Here is a 26,286-nt window from a genome sequence, read left to right on the forward strand (position 1 = left end):
GGCAATGAGGGTTAAGTGACTTGCCCAAGGTCGCACAGCTAGTTAGCGTCAAGTATCTGAGGTCACATTTGAACTCAGGTCCTCCTGAATCCAGCGCTGCTGCTTTATCCACTGCACCACCTAGCTGTCCCAGGAAGTATTACTAAAAAGAACACACACACACACACACACACACACACACACACACACACACACACACACACACACATACACACACACATTCTTATAACACTAATGCCAGTTATGCTATTTGATAATGCTTGTTATGATATTTGTATATTTGTTTGCAATCCAAAATTAGATCAATAATATGCATGTAAACTGCATACCTGAAATTAATGTAAGTACTAATATTAAAAAAAAAAAGAACACTTGATTCTTGTACTTGGCAGAGAGCTGGGTTAAAAACCTACCTCTGACACTTATTGTTTACCTTGGATATGTCACTTAACTTCTAAGACTCAGCAATTCCTTAGTAATACTATGGGATGATTAGTTTCTATAATAATAATAATATAATTAGTTTCTATAATATAATATAATAAAATGGTTCTTATGTGGATCAAGTGACATACCTAAAGCTCTTTCCAAGATTTAAATTACTGTATTAATGTCTGTTTTTATGGCAAATTATTGATAAATTATTAAATTCTTTTGGCTTGGAATTCAATATTTCAACCATTTGACATCTCCTTTCTTCTCAGGATGAACTTGACCTCACAGACAAACACAGAGAAGCCATGTTTGCACTTCCAGCAGAGAAGAAATGGCAAATATATTGTAGCAAGAAAAAGGTAAGAGATGGATGTATTTCTTTTTAAAATATGACTTAGCTAATATAGAAATATGTTTTCAAGGTTGCATATATATAACCTATATGAAATTGCTTACTATTTGGGGGTGGGGAGGAAGTGAAAGAATTTGGAATTCAAAATTTGAAAAAAAAAAGTCATTGTTTTTATATGTAATTGGGGAAAAACAGAATATTATTCAAGAAATAAATAAAATAGGAGTTAGAACTCTTAAATCTCTCCCATTTAGCACTTTACCAGGAAGCAGTTCTTCATGTTAAAAGTCTGATGAAAGTATTTGACGTACCACCTACTTATATTTTAATTATATGAACTTACCATCATAACAGTTATTCTTCCCTCTTTTCAGTTACCTTTTAATTATCTCAGACTTATGACTGAATCTTCTCCTTAACTTGAAATATGAATTTGGGGAAAATAATTTCACTATTCTCGAGCTTTGTTTTTCCTAAGTTATAAAATGAGTGGGTTGAAGTAGAACAGGGATTTAAAATCTTTTTGTGTGTATCATGGTCCCCAATGGCTGTCTGGTAAAGCCTATGGACCCCTTCTCAAAATGCTGCTATTTTAAATTCATAATTGAAGTGCTAATTTTTAATTAGAGGTTAATGAAAATGAAGACATAAATTTTTTCCCCATCTGAGTTCACAGATCCCCTGAAATCTATTCATGGAGATCCTAGGTTAAGAAACCCTGAATTATGATTTCTACAACCCTTTCCAACTACTGCCTTCTGATCCAAAAATCATTCTACCTAGCACCATGTATTTGCCTATACCTTTTGTGAATGTACACACTGCCATTTTTTAGAATCCCTCTTTTCTTCTTTCTCTGTCCTTTCTTCTTTCTCCCTCTTTCCTGACCCACATTTTCCCCACCCCCACCCACCATTTCCCTATTCCTGGTATTAATCCTATTCCTGGTTGCCAACTCCCCATAGCTGCCACTCCCACCTCCTGCTTTATCAAAAACCTGATCTAGGAGAATGAGCCTGAAAGAAATCAAACAAGGAAAACTGTGATAAAAACAACCCAGCAAGATGGAGCTTGAGAGCCCATGCTGAGGTGTTACATCACCAGTTGTAGGATTTTCACTGTATAAAGTGAAGTCATTACTTCCCACATGGTTATATGTCCTTATATCTTTACAGAGTATGAAAAAAATTAAAGCACAATTTTTAATTGAATGGAAATAATTTATTTAAAAGCTGTGTTATTTGAGGACTTTCAGCAATAGTAAATGGAACTAAAAGTGTATTGCTTACTCCTTCTGTCTCTCAGTCTACTCCTTGAGATTGTCAGACCAAGTTGGAATCTTTAAATTGACTGATTTATGATCAATAAAATTTCAGTCTGGTCATTTCCTTCCTATATATTGATTAACTGTACCATAGTCTTCTTTTTCTTATACATATCTAACCATTCAATGATCCTATTTCAATGAACTGATTGCTCTAACTTATGGATTTGATGTTCTGTGAGTATTATCAAAAATACATTTCAAGAATAAGGAGGTACAATGATACATTTTAATAAATATTCAGTGATGATTTTCAAGGAAATCAGGTTGTGTTGACTTTGGAAGGAATACAGGTTGTCACAATGCTAACCTTTAAGGACTATATTTGAGCAGGGCCTCATTAAAATCTCTTATGTGTTTAATAATACTTGTTGAATTATATTATATGTAGATTTTATCTCCTGTTCACTCCACTATGGGTGTTTTTTTCTTACACTTAAGGCAATATAGAATGAAGTTTGAGGTCAATAATTGGCAAGGGAATACGAAAGGGCAGAAAATGGGAACAGGTTACCGAGAGAGGGGAAAGTTTCCTTCTTCCTTCGTTTTTTTATTACACCCGTGACAATAATTGAAAGTTAATCATGGAAACTACTGACCTTCACATGAGGAAAAAGCAGCCTCTGGAGGATAATGACCTCAGATCAACAGCTGCTGCCCATTTTTCAACTCCCCAGTTTACAGTTTCCTATTGTAGTATTCCATCTCACGTGTTGGTGATGAGGGATGCTTTTTAGAAAAAAGAATGGATGTGGACACTAGCTCTAGAGTTCCATCTCTTGATAAATGAGTAAGTCTTACTGGTAACAGGCCAGTTTTCACTAGATATCTTGGAATGCAGAGACTCCTACTATCCAGTGACTCCTTATTCCATCAGCTTGGATTTGATATGTGACTTGGAAGACAAAAAAAGAGGTCACTTAAGTCCTTTGGGGAGTTACATGGGGCTCATGGATCTGCCTCACTTAAAAATGGATGATAGCTGACTGATGAAAAGGATATTCGGGGTTAAAAACATTCAGATTAACACAATTAAAATATGCCTTATGATATTTAAGTAGGAAATCTGATAAAATTGAAGCAAACCAGGACAAATAATGTTTGATTACAGCTCCTCGTTGAGCTTGTGATATTTATTTGCCCAATCCAGACTGTGTTCTAAGATCAGGAATAGTTTCAAGTCTTAGATTACTCATATACTAAAAAGAAAACCTCTTATTTGGAAAATAATGAATTTAGAGACCCTTCAAACCAAACTCATCACAAGCAAGTTGAGTTAGGTAAACATTTCATATTGTGGGTAAACTTATAAAATCACAAATTTCTCAATCTTTTAAGATTAAGAACTGGAGAATTATGGAAATTCTCACACATACTGAACATGTGAAGTAAGTTCCTAGCTAAAGCCAATGAAAACATACAATATGTGTTGGTGATAGGCAAAAATTCTAAGGCAAAAAAAAAAAAAGAACAGAAATTACATGGATAAGTAAAGCTGAGAACTCTAGACTGGCCAGCCCCCCTTCTTTTTTAACTGTTTCTCTCATTTTCTAACAATAATTTGTGATCTGATCTGTGAATATTTTCCTAGAAAACCATATTGTGTTCATATCTCATCTGGTACAGGAAGCTTTTTCCCAATTCCTCTTAATTCTAATGCCTTTTCTCTTTTAGTGATTTCCTATTTTCCCTCTACATAGCTTGTTTGTATGTATTTGTTTGCTTGTTGTCTCCCCCATTAGCTTGTAAACAGAGACTATCTGTTCCCTTATTTTCTATCCCCAGTGCTTAATACAGTGGCGTAGAGTAGCTGTTTAATGTTTTTTGACCAATTGATTGATAGCATAATTTTGTCTCTGAGGGTTAGCTAACTAGGTCTCCTTCATAAATGAAAACATGAAAGCAGAGAGAAGTATTTCTAAGGGCTAAAATGATATGAAAGAATGACTTGAACTTTTGTCTTATTGAGTAACAGAAACAGAGAGAGAGAGAGAGAGAGAGAGAGAGAGAGTGAGAGAATGATAGAACAGAGAGCAATTTTTTTTACTTTGAAGGCCAAACAAATTTGTAAATGTTAATGGTATAAGTGACTGATATCTGTCATAGGGAGTTCCACTAACAACATTATAACTTTCTTGAAAGTTAACTACAACATAGTGATGCCATTTTGATTCTCTTTGAGAATGGGACAACAGCCATTATAACTTTCTGGAAAGGTCCAGAAAATGTTCTGTCTATATGACTGTGGTTGTTTTCACGAAGGAAAGGAAATATTTGTGGTTCTTATCTTGAAAGGTAATTCTCTTTTAAAAAAAATTCCAATCACAACATACTCTTTTGTTTAAGGGACCTTTTTTTCCCATCCCGAAGCCAGAAAATGCATCTGTTAACAATCTTTTGGATTTTAAACTGAAGCTTTTAAAATAATGAACTGCCTAACAACAAAAGGTATCTTGAGTTCTATTTGCTTATTATCAATGTGATTTTTAGTTAAGATGGCCATGCAAGGGGGGCGGCTAGGTGGCACAGTGGATAAGCACCGGCCCTGGATTCAGGAGTACCTGAGTTCAAATCCGGCCTCAGACACTTGACAATTACTAGCTGTGTGACCCTGGGCAAGTCACTTAAACCCCCATTGCCCCGCCAAAAAAAAAAAAAAAAAAAGATGGCCATGCAAAGGGTCGTGGAGAAACTGTCCCATATAAAGCCCAGCAAATACCTCAAGTCGACCCTGGAAAGACCAATGATAAATAAAAACCAAGAGATCAGAAGTAAGCATCTCTGTCCAGTTTGGATCTGCACAAAAAGAAATCCCAAAGCTAGCAGAGGTGGGCAGAAGAGTCAGGCCACATGAAGGCAAACAAACCAGGCAAAAGTAGAAAGAGGAGCCACCAGAGAAGCCAGTATGGTCCATTAGGTAAATGGGTTGGCCAAGGTAGGTTTAGGAACTGAGCCAGGGAAATCTGGATGTACTCCTACAAATAGACCTGAAACCAATTATACATGCTCTGAACAGAGAATCACAAGCCACTGAGATCTAGTAATGGGGCACCTGAAGCTAGATCCTGACTTTGACCAGCTAAAACTGAAGCAGGGACAGAACCAGCCCCCTGCAAAGGACGGCACAGGGAAATGAAGCACAATTCTGTGCTGCTTAGAGCTCAGAGATTCACAGGAAGAAACAGGGCAAACTCGGCACCCAGCAGCCAGTTCTGGGGGTAGGTTCGGGGTCCCAGAAGAATAATGGAGGATGCTTGAGGCCAGCATCCTACCGAGCTCTGTAAAGGCCTCAACAGGGAATGGAACCAACTCCAGATTGGGGATCATGGAAAGAGATGACAGTAGAATCCCACTGAGGACAGAGACCTGCAGTGTTCCACTTCACGCTATAACAGAAGCCAGACATTGAAACAGAGGGTGGGACCCAACTGTCTCATATGAATTGGCAGTGGCAGAACCTTCTATACTCTAGAGGTGATAGAACCAAACTATCCCATGCAAGAATGTTAAGGAAACTGACCCAAGCACAAAATCCCAAACCTAGAACTGAGGCTGAAAATAGGAGTAAACAGAAGGTGGGGGTGGGGGGTGGGGGTTGGAAAAACCACCAGGCACAATGAAGTACTGTGGATTAAGAGAAAATCCAAGAAGTAAACTCAGGAAACTAGAATAACTGCTCAATAACTACAAGCAGAGCCTCGGAGGGAAAACAAGGCGCTTAGCCAAAAGGACTAAAATAGAAAAAGTGAAGCAAGATGATAAAAATCAAATTATAAATAAAAGGAGAGTTTGGGAGGGGAAAAATGAAAGGAGAATAAATAGCTTAGAAATAGAAGGTAGAAAACCTTACGCAGGAGTGGATTCTTTCAGAATATAGAATAGAGGAAACAGACCTCAAAAACCACACATTAGCACAAAGTCTAAAGATTAATACACACACACACACACACACACACACACACACACACACATACACACACACACCCTGGGGCAGCTATGTGGCACAGTGAATAGAACACTGGCCCTGGAGTGCTGAGGACCTGAGACAGTGTGGCCTCAGATACTTGCTAGCTGTGTGACTCTGGGCAAGTCACTTAACTGTTTGCCACAGGTTCCTCATCTATAAAAATGAGATGGAGAAGGAAATGGCAACCCCCTGCCCTGTTGGGGTTCATGAAGTCGGATATGATTAAAAAAGACTAAACAACAACAATAAAGAAAAACTACCTGGATATATTGGAACCTCAGGGGAAAGGGAAAATAGAAAGAATTGACCAGTAACCTCTTGAAAGAAACTCCAAACTTAGGAATGTCATGACTCAAATGTAACAGTACTCACAAGACTTATTCATCTGTTCTAGTTGTACTTGGACTCTAAGAGGTTGCTTGCCTTTCTTCAGTTGTCCGTCCCCCTGTCCCTGTCCCCGCTCCCCCCCCCCCCCCGTTTGAACAACTGTTGAGGCAGCTGGGTGGTGTAGTGGATGGACTGTTGGACTTAAGAGTCAGGAAGACCCGAGTTCATATTTGGCTTTAGACACCTATTAGCTGGGTTTGTAGGCAGCTGGACAGAACCTAGATAGGTGTCGCAAACATTTCTAAGTCTCCAAGCCAAAGAAAATACGTTTATTGAGAGAGGGATCCTGTCTCACAATAAAGCTGGTCTCAGGTCTAGGACCCAAAGACCCTAATCCTCAGGAGCCCTAAGAATTTATACCCTAGGCCTTTTGTAGACATCTAAAGACAGGTACGAGAAGTACGGTGTTTGCTATAATGGCAGCATAATCATTTGTCTGCTTACATATTCTTACAGTGTCATACTTTTTGTTTTTAAAGCAAAAGAGGTAAACATTTGCAATATGTGTGCCTCAATATGCCTCAAATATGAAGAAATAGCATGATTTTTCTCCCTTAATAGCATACATGGCACCATCATTTGTAATAACCACTTTTCATATACTTTTGTATTACCTTTAACAATTCTGATTGATTAAATTTCATCTATTTTTAGTAAATTGACCTTTAATTTGATTACACATTTTTGTTGTTGTTGTTGTTGAGGGTGGTTTTTTTGGGTTTTTTGCAGGGCATTGGGGGTTAAGTGACTTGCCCAGGGTCACACAGCTAGTAAGTGTCAAGTGTCTGAGGCTGGATTTGAACTCAGGTACTCCGGAATCCAAGGCCAGTACTTTAAACACTGCGCCACCTAGCTGCCCCTTGATTACACATTTTTAACCACAAGATGTAACTTGTATGTTTCTAACATTATTAGCTATTATGCATCTTGTCACTAGTTAAAGCAAACTAAACTTATACTTAATTCATCATCATCTAATGAAGGTACTAAAGCATACTATATAATATAATGAAGCTTTAAAAAAATGGCTTTGTAAATTACATACATAGAACAGAAGTAGACCAAAGCCTACTTTTACATCTTTTCCAATAGTCTATCACTCAAAACATTATTAGCTACTAAAGTAAGGTCTAAAAACACTAAGAAACTTAGGACTGAGGGGGCGGTTAGGTGGTTCAGTGGATAAAGCACTGGCCCTGGATTCAGGAGGACCTGAGTTCAAATACAGCCTCAGACACTTGGCACTTACTAGCTGTGTGACCCTGAGCAAGTCACTTAACCCTCATTGCCCCACAAAAAAAACCCAACAAAAAACAAAAAACAACAACAACAACAAAACAAGAAATTTAGGTCTGGGGGAAATTTTCATTCACATAAAGAAAGAAGATTAGGGAGAAGAGGAATTGGGATGAAAGTTTCACCTAGACGGGTTGCCTTTGGCAAAGCAAAGGGAAACAGCTGAAGATTGAGAAAAGGGTTGATGGTTTCAAGGTTTTGATTAAGGAAGGAGAGAGTTCAAGGGGCAGAGGTGTGGATTAGGAGAGGTCTTCTGCTGAGAAGGAAAGGGGAAACTTGAGATGTAGAAGAGCTACTACTGGAAATGCTACTCACCAGGGATTGTTAATGGTGGGGGCTTCTGTCATGAACTCCTTTGGCAGTCTGGTAAAGCCTAAGAAACCCTTCTCAGAATAGTTCTTTAAATTCATAAAACACATAGGATTACATATACATGTTTGTATTAGAGCAACTATATATGTGTGTGTGTGTATGTTTGTATATGTAAGTTTACATATGTATGTATATATTTGTGTATATGTGTGTGTGTGTGTGTACATGAGCAATTTACACAAAAATACACCCCACCCAAGTTCAAAGACCCTAGGTTTAAACCTGTGCTATAGATAGTCAACTAGGGATGAATAAAAAGATTACTTTTATGGCAATGAAGGCCCAGTTGATATCAGTTAACAAAAAATTATCATAAACCTAGACAATCATATCGTGTGACTCCCAGCACAGAGGAGGAACATATAGGAACAGAGGGGGTGGATGGCAGGAGTAATTTAAGGTTGGAGTTTAGTAAGGCACAAACCGAGATAATACAAAGTGGGAAGAGATTTGAGAATGGAAGACAGTGTAAAGGTAAATGGGTTAACAACTATGGAAAGAGAAGGAGAGGGAACAAGAATTTATTAAGCACTTGCTATGTGTCAGATACTATATGAAATTTAAGATGTCATAAACATAAAAATTTAATTATATATTACACAGTACATATTAAATTAATGATTAAATTTAATATGTAATATATACATTAAACCTATCACAAATGTATTATTAAATATCTTAAATACTGTCTCATTTGAGCCTCACAACATCACTGTGAGGGAGGGGGTGCTATCATTATTCCCATTTTACACAGCTGAGGAAACTGAAGCAGACAGAGGTCAAATGATTTGCCCAGGGTCACTAGCTAGTAACAGGCTGAGATCAAAAAAAATGTTTTTTTCCGGTGAGGCAATTGGGGTTAAGTGACTTGCCCAGGGTCACACAGGTAGTAAGTGTCAAGTGTCTGAGATCGGATTTGAACTCAAGTACTCCTGACTCCAGGGCCAGTGCTCTATCCACTGCGCCACCTAGCTGCCCCCTGAGATCAATTTTGAGGAGTCTTCCTTGACTCCAGGCCCAGCCAGCACTCCATCCACTGGCCCACCCACCTACCTCTGTAACTGTTAAGTGACTCTTCACGTTACATTTGACTCTGTTTGAGGTTGCTTTCAAAAACTGGTTTTTTTTGTTTTGTTTTTTTTTGCCATCTGTGCTGCCAAGTCCATGTTTGGTCTCAGCTAAATGAAACCATTTTCAGGAATCCTTTTCAGCCATTTCCACAGATTAGCTGTCCTGATTGTCCTGAAGTGCTTGCAGTTTAAGGGCATTTTTATTTGCTGGGCTTTTGCATTGGGCTGTTACTGCCAGCAGTGGGAGTGGGAGGTAGCCAGAGAGACTAAAGAAAAGTTCATTCAGTTTTCATTCTGCTGCCTCCTGTTTTGTTGGGTTTTATTGGATTTTATTCTGCCTCCCCTCCCTCTCCCCGCATTGGATCCCTTTCTAAAAAGGAAGCTTCTCTGTCACATATGAAGAGAGATTAAGACTGTCCCAAACAGCCATCAGGATGGTGTTCTTTCTACTGGGAGTCAAGAGGCACTCCTGTGTGAAAGGGACCAAGGGGGGTAATTTTGTCAGAATCATGGATTTGAAGGAATATAGGTGAAAGCCTTTGAATTAAAAACAAAAGAACCAATTCTCTTTTTCACACCCCTGCCAAATGGACCAACTGGATAGTAGGAATGGGAGAGGAGACATAAAATCCTATATTGCAGTTGTTTCCAATATCCAAGTAGGTGACTGCTTGTAGGAAGACTTTTGGAGAGGATTGATGGCTGGCTCAGTGTAGGAAAGGAAATCTTTGAAAGATAAAAGTTTATCATCTACTAAGTACCTGGACCAGACTAGTACTGTTGCAGAGATTTTAAAAACTTAGCCAAGGAAGCTTAACTTGGATCTGTGAGCAGCATTATAATAAGGAAATGAATTGGTATTAGGAGCAGTAGTGCTGAGAAATAAGATTTTTGCTTCTCTAATGTTATGGGCCCATAACACCCCAGAAGTTCTCTGGGGTACATGACACTTTTTTTTTTGTTTGTTTGTTTTAGTGAGGCAATTGGGGTTAAGTGACTTGCCCAGGGTCACACAGCTAGTAAGTGTTAAGTACCTGAGGCCAGATTTGAACTCAGGTATTCCTGACTCCAGGGCCGGTGCTCTATCCACTTCGCCATCTAGCTGCCCCTACATGACACTTTGATGTGTTGTTCAGTTGTTTTTCCAGTTGTGTCCAACTCTTTGTGACCCCATTTGGGGTCTTCTTGGCAAAGATACTGGAGTGGCTTGCCATTTCTTTCTCCAGCTCATTTTTAGGTGAGGAACCGAGGCAAACAGGATGAAGTGACTTGCACAGGGTCACACTACTAATAAGTGTCTAAGGTCAGATTTGAACTCAGGAAAAGGAGTCTTTCTGACTTCAGGCTTGGCATTCTATCCATTGCACCACCTAACCTCTCCTTTTTATTTTACACCTTTCACAAGATAACTAGAATTTTCTAAATTAGAATCATAGAATTTTAGGGCTGGAAGGACCCTGAAGAAGTCACCTTTCATTTTACAGATGATAAAATGAAGTCCCAGAGTTATAAAATTATTTGTCCAATGTTACACAGTGAGTTAGAGGTAAACCCAGGCAAAAGAATCTTTCAGGTTTCCTGTCTTCAAGAACCAAGAAGTATAAGACTAGTAGACTGCTTCAGTTTCTGCAGTGCCTCTTGACTCCTTCCTGCTCATTTTCTGTTTACCTTGGAGACCAGATGTTGGCCTCCAAACTCAGAGAAGGAAGCAGTAAGAGGAGACAGTCCTTAAGTACTATGGTGTGTCTCTGGGCCTCAGTTTCCTCATTTGTAAATGAAGAGGTTGAATAAGATGATTTCTGAGTTGTCTCCCTGCTCAGAATCAGTGATACTGTCTCCATGCCTGGTCTTGACTATGGTTCTCACATGTAACATGTAGCTGTTGGGCAAGCTGTAAATAGGATTAATGGCATTTGAAAGATGAAAACTATGAGGAAAGGCCAGCTGAATGGGAACTGTTCCTCTTTGGGGAAAGAAGGTTAAGAGGTCATTGACTTAATAAGTTTTGAAGTATATAAGCAGGTATTGATTGATAATAGTAACCAGCTGTTCTCCAGCTTTACTTATAGAATAAGAGGAGTCTGTCTTAAATTACAGAACAAGGATTTTTAAGAAGAATTTCCTCACCCTTGAGTATAGAAATAGGCTACCAAGGGAAGTAGTAGCATCTCCTCTGGACTCGATCTCATTTCCATCTTCCCACCCCTACCTCCTCCTCCAAGTAAAATCATATTCTTGTCAATAGAAAGTCTTTATAGCCTTTTTTTATTCATGAATTCAGTATATATTTATTAAGGGCCAGCATGCTGGGATAAGCTCTGGGTGAGGTAGAAAAAAGAATTATGTCCCTACTCTCAGAGAGTTAAAAAGACTATAAAGTAGTATAGAGTGATAGGATGCATGCAAATAAAAATACACATTACATATACATATGATTTATTTTTATCTTCATGTCAGAGAATGTGGATATCTACTGACCAACATATAGGGATTTTTGCTTATCATATACATGACAGGTTAATTGGAGTAGTCCTAACTTTTTAAGTAGAAGAAAAGTCCTTCCCTAATTGGGGGACATGGAGGAAGAGAGAATGGGATGGAGAGAACAACAAGAAAATTAAAAGAACATTTTTCAGATCAGTTTTTTTAAATTGTCATTAGGCTTTGGAGCAAAAGAGCTAATGAGTAGTTTTAAAATGCAGCTAGTGATTGTATTAAGAGGTTAAATCTAAAATTATTTTTGGTTTAAATCAGCACCCAATATCCATCCTTTCCAAATGAGCAAAAATATCTCATTTCCTGCTTTGGTGAAGTTCATGATAAAGAAGACTGGTTTGTGCAGCTATGTAATACCATTTATCATCTGTTTTGGCACAAACTGTGTGATTGTTCTGATCTCAGACCTGATGAATGTTCCAGTATAGCCTGCAAACCTTCTACAAGAGCATATTAAAACCTTATTTCAGCTTTCAGTTCATTTCTTTCTCTCCTCTTCATGAGTAGAAAGAACTCAATTTGGCAACTCATGATTCTATAACTTTATTTCAAAGGCCAGTGCTATAAAAACAAGTACCCAGTGTTTGAGGCTTAAAACATGCCCATCACTTGGTCCTGGTGTAATAAGCATTTTCTCCCTTCTCTGATCACTTGTATATACTAGGCCCTAGGCCTTAGAGCTAAATAATTTCTATTATTGCTTTTCTTCAGACCCTTTCATCTTGAAGAGAAGGGAGCTGAGGACCCATGAAGTTACTTTCCCAAGGTCACCGTGTTAGTAACAGAACCAAGATTCAACCTCAGGTCTTCTGACTTCAAATCTGGCATTCTTTCTTCTATACCTCATTGCTATTTCATATTTTTTACTTGTTTCTCTGGTAGTGAAACTTAAGTTTCTAAGCTGCCTGAGGGTTATACTTTGGTCTCTTCCATGGTAATAGACATGTAAAAAGATTTGGGCTCAATAAATGTTTGTCTACTGGACCAGCATGCATGCATCTTAATTTCTGAAGAATAATGGACCCCAGAATCCTTCAGACTGACCTGCAGGGTAACTTTAAACAGGTTTTCTATTCTTATTTGTCTTATTGTTGTTAATAATAGCTAACAATTATATTGTCCTATAAAGTTTGCAATACACTTTATAAATATTGTCCCATTTGATCCTCAGAACAACCCTCAGATGTAGGTACCAAGTACTATTCGAAACTTTATAGATAATGGAACTAAGACCAACAGAGATTTGCCCAGGGGTCACTTTGCTAGTAAGTGTCTGAGGCCCCATTTAAAATGAGGTTTTTCTGACTCCAGCACCTGTATCCTCTAGGCCACCTGGCTATCTTTCACTGGTTAACTGGTAATGTTGGAGATGTTGTCTCTTCTATATACTTGGTGGCAGAAAAATAAACTACTAAAAAAACTAGAGAACCTGGAAAAAATTCTGGAGCTTTCTTTTTGTCTCAGGTGCTGTTATATCAACATTGTCCCCCTCCCTGAAGCATATACTGCAAACCTCTTGAGAGTACACAGCAGAGAGAATCATCTCCTGAAATCATCTCGGTTTAGTGTAGACCATGCACAAGTTCCTGTATTTCACCCTTACCTCCATCTATTTTTAACTGCAGCATTGTACCCTATCATATTTTCCTTCAGTAAATTTGGCCTAGGTAACAGTTTTAGAGAATGTACTGAGGGACACTTTGGTATTTCCAGTGATGACAAATGCCAGCAAGACACATTAGATTATAGGGAAGTTCATAAAGAAGACACAAGGCCTTGTTTCAGAACCTGCTGGGATCCTACCTTTAGGTATTATTCACCCACCATATTGCCATTAGTTGAGCAGTATCTGGTTTCCCTAAATCATTGTGTTCATTTCAATACTAGGAATACCAGTAAACTTAAAGGAAAAGACCTGAGTCCAAAAGGAAGCCACCAGATACCAAAAACCTACTGAGGAATGCCACCCTTAATTTGGCAGCATCATACATCCCTGAAAATAGCATTCTACTCTATCAGCTTTAAGCATTACAAGTTTAAAATGGCATGTGATTTAGTTCCAGCTATTAAGAAAGCATGAAACCACATGCTCAGAGGGTAGATGAGAATGTGAAGGAAGTATTAATGTTAGTAACTCTCAGGAAATCCAACATCACATAAATAATATTGATAAAAATGAGGCAGCTCATTGGCACAGTGGATAGAAAGCTATGGACATGGAATCAGGAAGACCCGAGTTTGAATGATGCCTCAGAAACTTAGTAGCTGTGTGATCCTGGGCAAGCCACTTAAGTTCTTTCTGCCTCAGTTTCCTCATTTGGAAAATGGGGTTCGTAATAACACTTATTTCACAGGGTTGTTGTGAAGATTGAAAGAGAACATATATCTTTTTTTTTTTTTTAGTGAGGCAGTTGGGGTTAAGTGACTTGCCCAGGGTCACACAGCTAGTAAGTGTTAAGTGTCTGAGGTTGGATTTAAACTCAGGGCCTCCTGACTCCAGGGCCAGTGCTCTATCCACTGCGCCACCTAGCTGCCCCTAAATACTATATCTTAATCCAATAGGATCCAAATTATCTCCAGGGTTTTCATTTAACCTCTTAAATGACATGCCCCTATTCTAAGATTTGTATGTCTTCCTACGGTGCGGAATTATGTTGACCTAAGCACAAAAATCAAAGAAAAAAATGTATTATCTCAATTAGTAACCCCTGCTGATTCTTAGACAGAAAATTCAGACCTAAATCCCAGAACAATTGATGGATTTGCTCTAAATCCTGAAACTTGACATTTTTACATGTACATTTCTCCCATAAAGTGTTTTTTTAGAAAAGGAAAAGTTGAAAACTTTTGATCCTTTTCCTGCAAATAATTATTGTTTTCTGATCAGTCATGGTAACCACCATTTCTGATGCCCAAGGTGCATATGATATAATAATTATAGCTAGCATTTGTATAGCACTTTAAAGTTTGCAATATTATTTGCAAATATTATCTCTTTTTTTTATCCTCAGAATAGCTCTGGCAGGTAGGCGTCATTATTACCCTCATTTTATAGAAGAAGAAACCAAGAAAGGCAAAGGTTAAGTGACTTGCTTGTGGTCACACAGATAGGAAGTGTCTAAGGCTTTCTTTGAATTCAGGACTCCCTGAGTCCAGGTGCAGCACACTACCCACACTGCACCACCTGGCTTGCTTTATTGAGGGTCTTGTGAATAGCTTCATGGAAGAAAGATAATGTACTAATGATTTTAGGGCACCAAAGATGGATTTTGGAAAATGGAAAGATATTCTGCTTATGTACCCATAAGAAGAAAAAAAACTACTAAAATTACTGAGTATAAGAACATGGGCATAATGATAAGGCCACTTATCATTTATTTATTCTGAGGACAAAGGACAACTGTGATTCATTCTGTAACACCCTATAGCACTCCTTTGAAACTCATGGCCCTCTAACTTCTATGCCAACTCAAGCAAATCATGTTTCCATCTTTAGCAGACCCTTGACTGATGAATACATGAATATCCTGCAATCACCAAAACACAGGAAACTCCTCTGGATCATTCACCACTTCCCATTTATGACTAAATTGCAGGTGTAAAGTACAAAATGTTGCGTCTGCACAAATAAGCCATGTTTGTGTGACTAATCATTTCAGGTTGATCAGTTTCTCTTCAACTAGCATTTTTCTCTCCCCACTTTTTTTTTTTCTCCCGATCAGTATATTCTTATGAAATTGTGAAATTCTCTTTCTCCTTCAGGTTTTGTGCATAGTAATCATTGGCGTTTAAGGTTTGAAAAGTGCTTTTTTTTTTTTTTGTGGGGCAGTGAGGGCTAAGTGACTTGCCCAGGGTCACACAGCTAGTGTCAAGTGTCTGAGGCTGGATTTGAACTCAGATCCTCCTGAATTCAGGGCCTGTGCCTTATCCACTTTGCCACCTAGCTGCCCTGAAAAGTGCTTTCTTTACATGTTCTTCTTTGAGCCTTGCAACAACCTTGTAGGGTAAGCACTCATGGCTATTATTATCCCAATTTTACGAATGAGAAAATGAAAAGTTAAATACTCCACACAGGTAGTGGGTGTCAGATTGAAATCCACCTTGTCCTGGTGCCATGTCCAGGTCTTTTCTCTGTCTCCCACTCCTAAATACAAAGGCAACTGAAGAAGTTCTAGGAGCCTCATGTTCCTGAGTTAATTCACTGTCATCTTCGCACTGAAGATACTTTAAACCTGACACTTTTTGTGCAGGTTGTCCTGTAGTCTTGTAATCATCCAGTGAATAAACATTTATTAAATGCCTACTCTGTGTCAGAAACATAGCACTCAGGATAGGAAAAAGAGGCAAGACAGTCCCTGCCCATAAGGAGCTCACAATCTAATGAGGGAAGCAACATGCAAACCAATGTACAAACAAGCCATAGATAGGATAAATAAGAAATTAACTTTGTAAAAGAAGTGAGGATCCATTAGATTTATGGATATCATTTCTCTGAGGGTATTTTAATATATTTCTGCTCCTGTGGGTAAAATAACACACCACTTCTTTCCTTCCCTTCTCAATAGGTCTTGCTTTCCCTTTATGGTAGAAAGGTGGTAAAGTTACAATTAGCCTTTGGGTGGTCTCATTAATATAACTGAAGCTGGAAAACAATTAAGCCATGTTCAGCTGACAGCAGATCTAAGTGAGATAAACCATTTGGAATTCCTTGGGTCTGCTTTGCCTTGATGTGTTGTGGGCCATGAGGGTAGTGGCACCACCATACTGTAGCAAAAACACTTAAGACAGTATCTTTTGTAGGCAGTAAGTATCCTGTCCATATCTCAAATCCAGGGGAAGACCTTAAACAATAGGTTTGGGGTGGAGTCTACCTGGGCTGCCCACAGCTGACTTAAGAGCCACTTCTCACTCCAGAGCCAGCCTATTACCCTTCCAAATCAGGAGCTAGCACTGGCCAGAAAGATTTGTCTTCTACCCTTATGAACTTGAGTGGATTCCTTGCTGGTCCAAATCCATAACTTTGGGTTGAGGGACATTGTGTTATGAAACTCTTTGAACTTTGAAACAGATCATCCTTTTGATCAACAGGCACTTTACATATGAAGATGTAAGGGACCCATGGTTCTGGAAACATTCAGCTGTGAATATATCAAAGGTGTCTGAATTATGACCATGTATATATAAGCATGAGTCAATGTCTGTAAGTTTGGGAGTGACATCTAATGGGAAGGGAACCTGCTTGTGTTCAATTGAGCTCAGGAGAGTTTAGAGTTTAGTTAAGGGACTAGAGTAACATTAGCACTTTCAAATTGACTTACTCCAAAAATATGCTCCTTCCAGAAACTTTTATTTCATGAAGTAGATTACAGTACAACGTGTATTGAAGGACCTCATACTGATTTGGCAATCTTAGATATTCTTTGCAAGTCTCTTGACTCAATACTGAACAATTGTCAACTTCTTCAATCTATGATTTTGACATAATTCTAAGATCACATATGGCTGTTAGCTCTTTCTTTGAGTGAGAAAAAAAGCAGAATAACTTTCTTCTAGAAGTTAATGAATGCTGTTCTCATTAGCATATTTCCTAACTATCTTAAGAATATTTTCCTGACTGAAATCCCAGAATCTGCCTATCACTTCCCTTGATTCTCTCCACATTGTAAATACTGATTTCTAGCAGAGGTCTCCTTTATAGTCTCACATTAAGCATTATATTGCAAATCATAAACACACTTTGATTGCTTTCCCAAGAGCAGGTTATATCAAAACCTGCTTTTTAGAATTCTGACAAACTGGTCTGGTAGCAGCAAATCTGGGAACAAGATGTGAGGCAGCAAAGGTCATTGACACCATTGATTGGATTTCCACATGGTGTTAAGAGTTTATAGATATGTAAAAATGTGTTAATTAACTAACTAGCTAGGCTAAAAATTGCAAGCATGTCAAAGATTTGTCAAAACATGATGCTGTATGATGAAGTAATTTCTTTTATATTGTTGCACACTTCTGTACCTTGTGCTTGCTGGGTATTTGGTTATGCTTGTTTGACTGAGCCAGCAAAATGCTAACTCTGTAAGTTATGTTAGGTCCAGTAGAACTTTTTCTGGAACCCAAACCCCACCCCCCAAACCCTCCAGATCCTTTCTCGTACGTAGCAAAGAAAAATAGTTAAGTAAAACCAAATCAACACACATCATATATGACAACACATGTAATAGTCAGCACCTATTTCCTCGATTCCCACCTATTTTTTGAAAAGAGAGAATTGTGTTTCATCATCCATTATTGGGGAACATACTGCCTTCATTGCCTTTTATTGAGTTCAACTGCATCTTAATGTTTTCATTTGCAGGAAAGTAGCCATTGTAAAAGTCTTAAAACTGCAGTGGACTTTTGGAGTGTCCTATGTAGATTCTCCTAGTATTTCTTTCTTCTTTTCTTCATTCTAGGTCAGTTGATACAAGTAAGTGGTCAGTGGAATTCTTAACAGTACATAGGAAGAGTCCTAGAAAGACTTTTGGTTTTAAAGTTTGTTCACTGGGTCACACAATGGAAAAGGGGCAAGTGTATTGTTATTTCTAAGATAAATCATGTATGGAATTCAATTTACATATACTATAACATTGCATATATTCTATTTTGTATAGCATGTTATATAATATATAACTATTACATACATTAATTATAATATGTAATACATAACTATTACATATACTAAACAAGAGGCAGCTAGGTGGCGCAGTGGATAGAGCACTGGCCCTGGACTCAGGAGGACCTGAGTTCAAATCTGGCTCAGACACTTGACACTAGCTGTGTGACCCTGGGCAAGTCACTTAACCCTCACTGCCCCGCAAAAACAAAACAAAACAAAAAAACATATACTAAACAAGAGGCAGTATGAAATAGTGGATAGAAAACCAACTATGGGACCAGGAAGGTCTGGACTCAAGGCCTTCTTGTTCATATTGGCTCTGTGTGAAATATTGCGTTTTGTATTCTCGCATACTCTGTCATATAAGAAGCCTTTTAGGGATGTGACTATGCTAGCTTGAGCAACTATAATGCTAAATATGTGAGCCATATTGGTCCAATGTGACTTTCCATGATATCTATGCTCCTTACAATCAATCACTAAACGCTTTTCCTATAGCAAAGGAAAATAGGCAAAACCAGTCTATGCTGGTTGACTCTGGGCAAGTCACTTAAACTCTCAGTGCTATGAAGAACTCTCTTTTTCTTTTTTTCTTTTTCTTTTCTTTTTTTTTTTTTTGGTGAGGCAGTTGGGGTTAAGTTACTTGCCCAGGGTCACGCAGCTAGTAAGTGTCAAGTGTCTGAGATCAGATTTGAACTCAGGTCCTTCTGAATCCAGGGCCAGTGCTCTATCCACTGTACCACCTAGCTGCCCCAAGAACTCTCTTAAAATCTATAAGAACAGTTACTGAGCTGCACTTAAGAGAATTAGATCTATCAACCATGTGATGGAGAACAAAGGGCTCAGTTAATACATAGATGTGAATACCACTCAATGTATGCTAGTGCTGCTGTATTGCCACCAACCTTGTATTTCTAAGTAGAATAATGCAATTTGTACATTGGCTAAAAGAGACACATCATATTAGTCAAAGGATATGAACAAATAATTTTGAAGAGAATTACAAAATATTTACCATATACAAAATTATTCCACATTATTGATAGAAGTGCAAATTAAAACAGCTGAAGGTTCACCTACCATTCAGCAAATTGGCAAAAATGACAAAAAGATGGATACAGTCAATGGTGGAGGATCCATGGAAAGATAGGCACTCCCTTGAAAGAACTGTGAATTAGTCTAAACATTCTGGAAAAAAGTTTGGAATTAGTGCCTATGTACATATAGACATTTATATACTTACATAAAAAGAACTGTGGTAAAAGAGACCTTGGGAACAGGGGAACAAGAATTTATATAATGCCTACTATGTGCTAGGAATTATGCTAAGCACTTTACAAATATTATCTCATTTAATACTCACCACAACTCCAATAAATGGAAAAGTTCTCATATCTTGGTAATCTTTTTTTTTTTTAAGAGTTTGGTTTTAGCACTTACCAATTAGGTAATATGTCAGCCATATTGGTCCAATGTGACTTTCCATGATATCTATGTTCCTTACAATCAAACTGAGGTGAGCAGAGGCAAAGTGCCTTGCCCATGGTCACAAAGCTATAAGTGTCTAAGGACAAATTTGAACTTGAATCTCCCTGATTCTAGGCCCAGTGTTATTATACATAGAGCACCATCTAGCTGCCTTCTAAACAAGTGTGTCCATTGGTTAGAGAATAGCTTAAAAATATGTAGTAGATGAATATGATGGAATTTTACTGTGCCATCAGACAATGCTTGATATGAGAACTTCATCCATCTCATCCATTCATTCATTTTATTTGTTTATTTTTCATAAATTTATTTATTTTTTGGGGGGGTGAGGCAATTGGGATTGAGTGATTTGCCCAGGGTCACACAGCTCGTAAGTGTCTGAGGCCAGATTTGAACTCAGGTCCTCCTGAATCCAGGGCTGGTGCTTTATCCACTGCGCCACCTAGCTGCCCCCCATTCTTTCATTTTAAATAATATTTCATTTTTCCCCACTTACATGTAAAGACAATTTTTAACATTTTTTTAAAAGTTTTGAATTCCAAATTCTCTTCCTCTCCCCCGCACCCGCTTCCTTCCTGAGCCAGTAAGCCATTTGAAATAGGTTATACATGTGCAATAATGCAAAATAAATTTCCATTTTGGTTATGTGAAAGAAGACACAGACCAAAAAGAAAAAACCCACAAAAATAAAGTGGAAAATAGTATGTTTCAATCTGTATTTAGACTCCATCAATTCTTTCTCTGGGTATGAATATCATTTTTCATCATGAGCCCTTTGGAATTGTCTTAGATCTTTGTATTGCTGAGAATAACCCAGTCATTCACAGTTGATCAAAGTTCAACATTGCTATTACTGTGTACAATATTCTCTTGATTTTGCTCAATTGACTTTGCATCAGTTCATATAAGTCTTTCCAGATTTTTTCTGAAATCATCCTGCTTTTCAATATGAAAAATTTAGAGAAACATGAAAAGACTTGTATGCATTTATGGAGAATAAAGTTAGCAGGACCAGTAGAGGACTTATTAAGTAAAATAAATGGAGAGCAATAAAAGGAAACTGTTCAATTATAATGACTTAGCTTTTCTCAGCAGGAGACACAAAGATACTTCCTTCATTTCCTTAGAAAGGTGGGAAACTGTATTGTCCTATGGAATCAATGTATTACATTTATTCAACTACTTTCCTGTTAGATACCAAGGAAGGTTCACTGTGTAGAGGAGGAATGGAAAGGGTATATTCCAAAATCACTTTGATGTAAAAAAGAAAAGATATCAATAAAACTTTTTTCTAAAAGAGATATTGCTAAAATGCTAGGACTTTTCCATTCATTAAGCAAAAGTAAAAGAGAACAGCATGACCCTATAAAAATAGGCTATCTGATCATCTAAGCCCTAGGGCAGCCCATACCAACTATATGTTTTCTCTAGTTAAGTATAAATATGCTTCTTCAGAGAGCTGACCTCTAAACTTAACTTAAAGGGTAGATCCCTTTTCCCTGAATCAAGGAATAGAGAATATATATATGGACTCAGTCACAGAATATTTGCATATTTAAGTGGCAGAACATGGTCCTTTTATTCCCCTTCCTTTAGTCACTCACTTTGGTTGTAAGAGATTAAAGGAATGGATGTTTGGAAAGGGTTGATGATTTGGAAGATAGAAGGGGTGGGGGTGGGGGGAATCAAACTGATAAGGGATAGAACTTTGATCATTTCTAAGAGGGCATTAGTCATTAGATTCTTTGCCATTCAAGAAAAGTTTAGACAGTATGGATTCATGAAGAATTTGTATGTGACACATACAATACATACAATAAAGCAAATTATTGAGAAAGACGTATTAAGGTTTCCATCTGAATTCCTTTATTGTGTATGACAACCTGAAATTTAGCTACAGAGGGTTCCCTCCCTCCCCTCTTTTCTATTTTGACTACAGTATCTAGTTTACTTTTGATAATCTGTTTAGATTATTGCATGCTTACAACATGTAAAGGAATCTTTCAGTATAGATACTAATCTTGCTTATCTGGTTTAGAACCTCTTTTCTGTAACAGTGACTAGTAGAGCTTAACTTGGGCAGGCCTTCACAGGATCTCTGATATGCACATGATTTTGGTTGACTTTTGGAAATTTGCCTCAGCTCAGCACCATTTTATCCTTTTATATCTCTAAATTCCATTGAACAACCGTGGATTTGGGCTTCTTAAATACTCTAGTAATGTTGAGGTGTAGCTAGCAATCCTTTGGGGAAAGAGGAAAAAAATACAAAGAGGGTGGGGCTGGTATCTAGGCCAAAAATCCAGCCATTTTGTTTACTTATGTAAAAATTTTATCCACTGCTACTCTGAAGTGTGATGGAGTCCAACATCAAAGTCATTTTTTTTTTAGTGTTTGTTCAATCATCTAGTACCTACCTTCTAAATAAAGTCCATGGAAACTTACTAACCAGCTTAATACAGAGACAGGGGAGGAGCTAGAAGAGGGGAGAAAATTTGGAACACAAATTTTTTTAAAAAGCTAAAACTAATAATACATAAAAAGAGAAAAATAAGACAAAAACCTAAAGGAATCCAAGCATAAGGTAATTTATATGGTACTCTTGAGCCTGGAAAAGATTTCCAGTCATATATCTGATTTAGTTACACTTGCACTATTGCTTGGGAATCCCCCCAAATAGCATTATTTTCTAATATGAAGGATAATTTTACTAATATAGCTCTTGTGTATCTTATGCATCTATAATATAAATGTTTGTTGGAATATTTGAAACCATAGATGAATACATTTAATACCTTTCTCACTCACCCCTAACCCCCATTCAAGACCTAGTCCTAATTTTTCATTACTGAGGGTATTATCTACTTAGGTTCTTGCAACAAAAAGCATTCTTATATTGGTTACACAGACTGCAGGGGACAGTTAAAAAAAGACTCATTTGGAGGTGTCTAAATCTCCTTCAATAGATAAAAATGTGGCAAAGAAGAAATATTGGGAATTAGCCATCCCTCGAATGAAAACTACTGAGCTCCCTACATCATACTAAAGGGTTGGGGAGTGGGGGTGGGGCAGGAATAGTGCGAGATTGACTAAAGTGGAACACATAGCAGACCTGGAGATAGAAGGCTGAAGCCTAGGCCCTCATTGAGCTGCCCAATCCTGATCCTGACATAAACCCCAATTGGTTTCAGTCTCCCTTCCCAGAGGCTGACAAACTAGAGATGGCCTGAGGCTAACCTGAGTCCCTGATACCACTGTGGATCGCTGGATACTCTATTCCCAACTCTGCCACTTTTAATCCAGGTGACCTTGAGTTTATCACTTAATTTCTCTGTCTCAGTTTTCTTGTTTGTAAAATGGTGACAATACCTGTCCTTTCTACATTATGGAATTATGAGGACTAACTAAAAAGCATAAGTAAGTGCTTTGAAAACCACTGGAGTACTATTTAAATGTAGATTGTGATCATGATGATGGAGAAACTTGAAGTGTAGTTTAGGACGAGTTTTCTCTTCATAGTTTTACTTGTTTTTATTCATCCTACTATGCTGTACTCAGTACAGTTCAGAACCATTCAGTAAAACTCATTGCCATCAGGGGACTGTCATTTGAATAGCATCTTTGGAGATAGGACTTTACTGTGCAATAGCTCAAAAGAAACAGGAGATGAGCAAATTTAGAGACATCTCTGCTCTGAATGTTCATATGGATTATTTGTGCCTGACCTGTGGTAGAGCCTTCCAAGCTGACATTGGTTTGATCAGCCACAGTCAGACACAGTGGGACCAACATAGTGAGGTCATTTGGGTTCTCTTCAAGAACAAAGGACAATGACAACAATTGATTTACCATCTAAAATGTATTTGTAGTATTTCATTGTACTATTTGAACCAGGAAATGTCTTTGAGGGGCTATGTAATTCAAACCTTTAGACTTTTCTGAGGGGACAGCATCAGGAACATCTTCCTGGTCAGGTGGGCATGTTGGAGGATTGATTCAGTGGCTCGCTAAATATGCTTTATTACAAATTACTGGAATGGTTGTTTTGGGGGGGAGGCGAAGAATGCCATCATAGCATTGCACTGGAATTATGTACATTATGTACATATAAACATTTGTTAGAAATTATTATTCTCCTGTTATCTAATTTTTACTATCTTTTTTTCCCCTTTTAGGATCAGGAAGAAAACAAGGGAGCTACAAGTTGGCCCGAGTTCTATATTGATCAGCTAAACTCTATGGCTGCTGTAGGTACATTTTATGTATTATGACACAGTGGGGGAAAGCAAATCTGGTACAAAGCCCATTTGCACAGTAAATAGCCTAGAATCATATATGAAGATTTTCATTGGGTAGGACATTCCAAATCCCATTACCTTTCTACAACCTATGTTAAGATACTCTTTTAAAAAAGTCTTAGTAAAATAATTTCTCCAATATGTTCTAAGTAAAAGCATGCAATAAAATAGGAGCTAAATATTATAACAGGAAATTTAATCTCCTGATATCTGGTTTGCATTCATCTTTAGCTTCCATCCCTGTGACTAGTCATCTGGATACATGGTGACACCTGGGAAATTAACACAATTTTAATATAGTTAAGGTGAATTCTTCTATTAGTGCTTCATATTTCCTTTATTACTTGGAGTGAGTTCCAAGGTCTCATCCATTCGTAGATTGCTGATCTTTTTATCTTTCTACTCTCTAAAGAAGCAAGCAGATTCTTCTTTCAAGAATGCCAATGTATTCTTCCAGGAGTATAAAATGAGAGGAAATATCAGGATGACTGACAAAATTAAAAGTCAGCTGAAAAGCTTTGAGATGTCTTTGGGAATCCTCTTGGAATATGGATTCCCCAAAATATCTATTTTGAGCTTTTAGATCTCCATTCTGGGTTTACAGTAGCTGAACAGGCATATTATAAATAAATATAAAACATCCAAGAGAATTGAACCAGCCAAACTTTTCATGTTTAATAGCTCTAATGAAAGTACCAATAATAAATTTTGGGGGTGCTGATTATAGAATATAATCTTTCACCTTCCCAGCCCACCCCAACTTTTCAGTGGCTACCTATCAGACAATTTGTAGTTCATAGCACATCCTTCTATAACAGCTTATATAAAAGCTGCTTTCCCCATTTTTGCCCTGCATATTTGAAATCCTCTATAGAGAAAAAATGTTCTCTATCATTAAAATGTAATTTTGAACTCATTTTTAAAAACATAACTCCCTTGTTTAAAGCTCTGAACATTATGCTCACCAAATCTTTCCTTTAGAAAGCTCAATATTTTGCTGATGTTGCAAAAGTTTAAAACAGACCCCTTGCTTTTTGGGGGTGGGGGTGGGGGTGGGGTAATGAGGGTTAAGTGACTTGCCCAGGGTCACACAGCTAGTAGGTGTCAGGTATCTGAGGCTGGATTTGAACTCGGGTCTTCCTGAACCCAGGGCTGGTGCTTTTTCTACTGTGCCACCTAGCTGTCCCCAAAAGTTTAAAACAGACTATGATAGGTTCGTGATAGGTGAACCATTCACATTTTTGCTAGAATTTAGAAGACTTAAAATATCTTTCTTATTAAGACAACGTTGTTTAACATCAGACAGGAAAAATTTCTTTTCTATAAATAAGAATTGAAAAAGTAAGGAATTTAAATTTTCTTGCTAAATTCCGTGATTTAAAAAATAAGTACTAAATATCATAGTTTAGAATTTTTGTTCAAAATTTTAGGTGAAGTAAAATTAAAGATGGGTTATTTTATGCCCCTTCTGGCACAATTGAGTGCCAAGTCCTACACTGGATAGTTTTCAGTCTTTGACACCCACTGCTTCTGTGCCCTTTCCCTTCAATACCTGTTACACTCTTATGAGTGTTTTCAATATAATGATGCTCAATTCAAAATCCTGGAATTAAATACTATTTATACTTCAAAGGACACATCAGAGATATTAAATTGATTGTCCACTATTTTGTTCATCCTACTATTTCCCTCTTTTTAAAAAAATCCTACCAAAACAAACAAACAAAAACACCTCACTGCCTTTTTAATGGCTTGGATCAGTTCCATATGATGACCAAAGGACCAAGGAGATCAGTGGTTCATGAACCTATGAGACCTGGAGTTCTGTATCATAATATAGAACTATATAGCATTCTATAGGACTATAGAACAGGCAAGCTGGAGAGGAGCTTTAGGGACAAACTGGGCCAACTCCACATATTCTGTTTTACCTTCCCAAGTGGCAGAAACAAGACTTGGATGTTCGATTCAAGTACACTTTTCCGTTCTGCCATGTTGCTAAACCAGATATGAAACATTCATGAAATCAGAGGATACCCTTTTGTTCAGGTTACCCAAAACGTCAATAACTCTGGTTGATCTCTCTGTTGACTACCTGAAATTCATATTGAACATCTGGTGGGGAGTGGATGAGAGAAGACATAAA

General features: G+C 37.7%; 1 protein-coding gene across 1 annotated transcript in view; it reads left to right on the forward strand.

Annotated features, from left to right (window-relative positions):
* DAAM1 (dishevelled associated activator of morphogenesis 1) overlaps positions 1–26,286 on the forward strand; it is a 223,604-nt gene that overhangs the window by 120,012 nt on the left and 77,306 nt on the right. The window contains 2 exon segments of the mRNA XM_043982739.1: positions 705–794; positions 24,018–24,089. Coding sequence (XP_043838674.1) covers positions 705–794; positions 24,018–24,089 — 162 coding nt within the window.

This window comes from Dromiciops gliroides, chromosome 2 (assembly GCF_019393635.1).
Source record: "Dromiciops gliroides isolate mDroGli1 chromosome 2, mDroGli1.pri, whole genome shotgun sequence".
In the NCBI taxonomy this organism is placed as follows: Eukaryota; Metazoa; Chordata; class Mammalia; order Microbiotheria; family Microbiotheriidae; genus Dromiciops; species Dromiciops gliroides.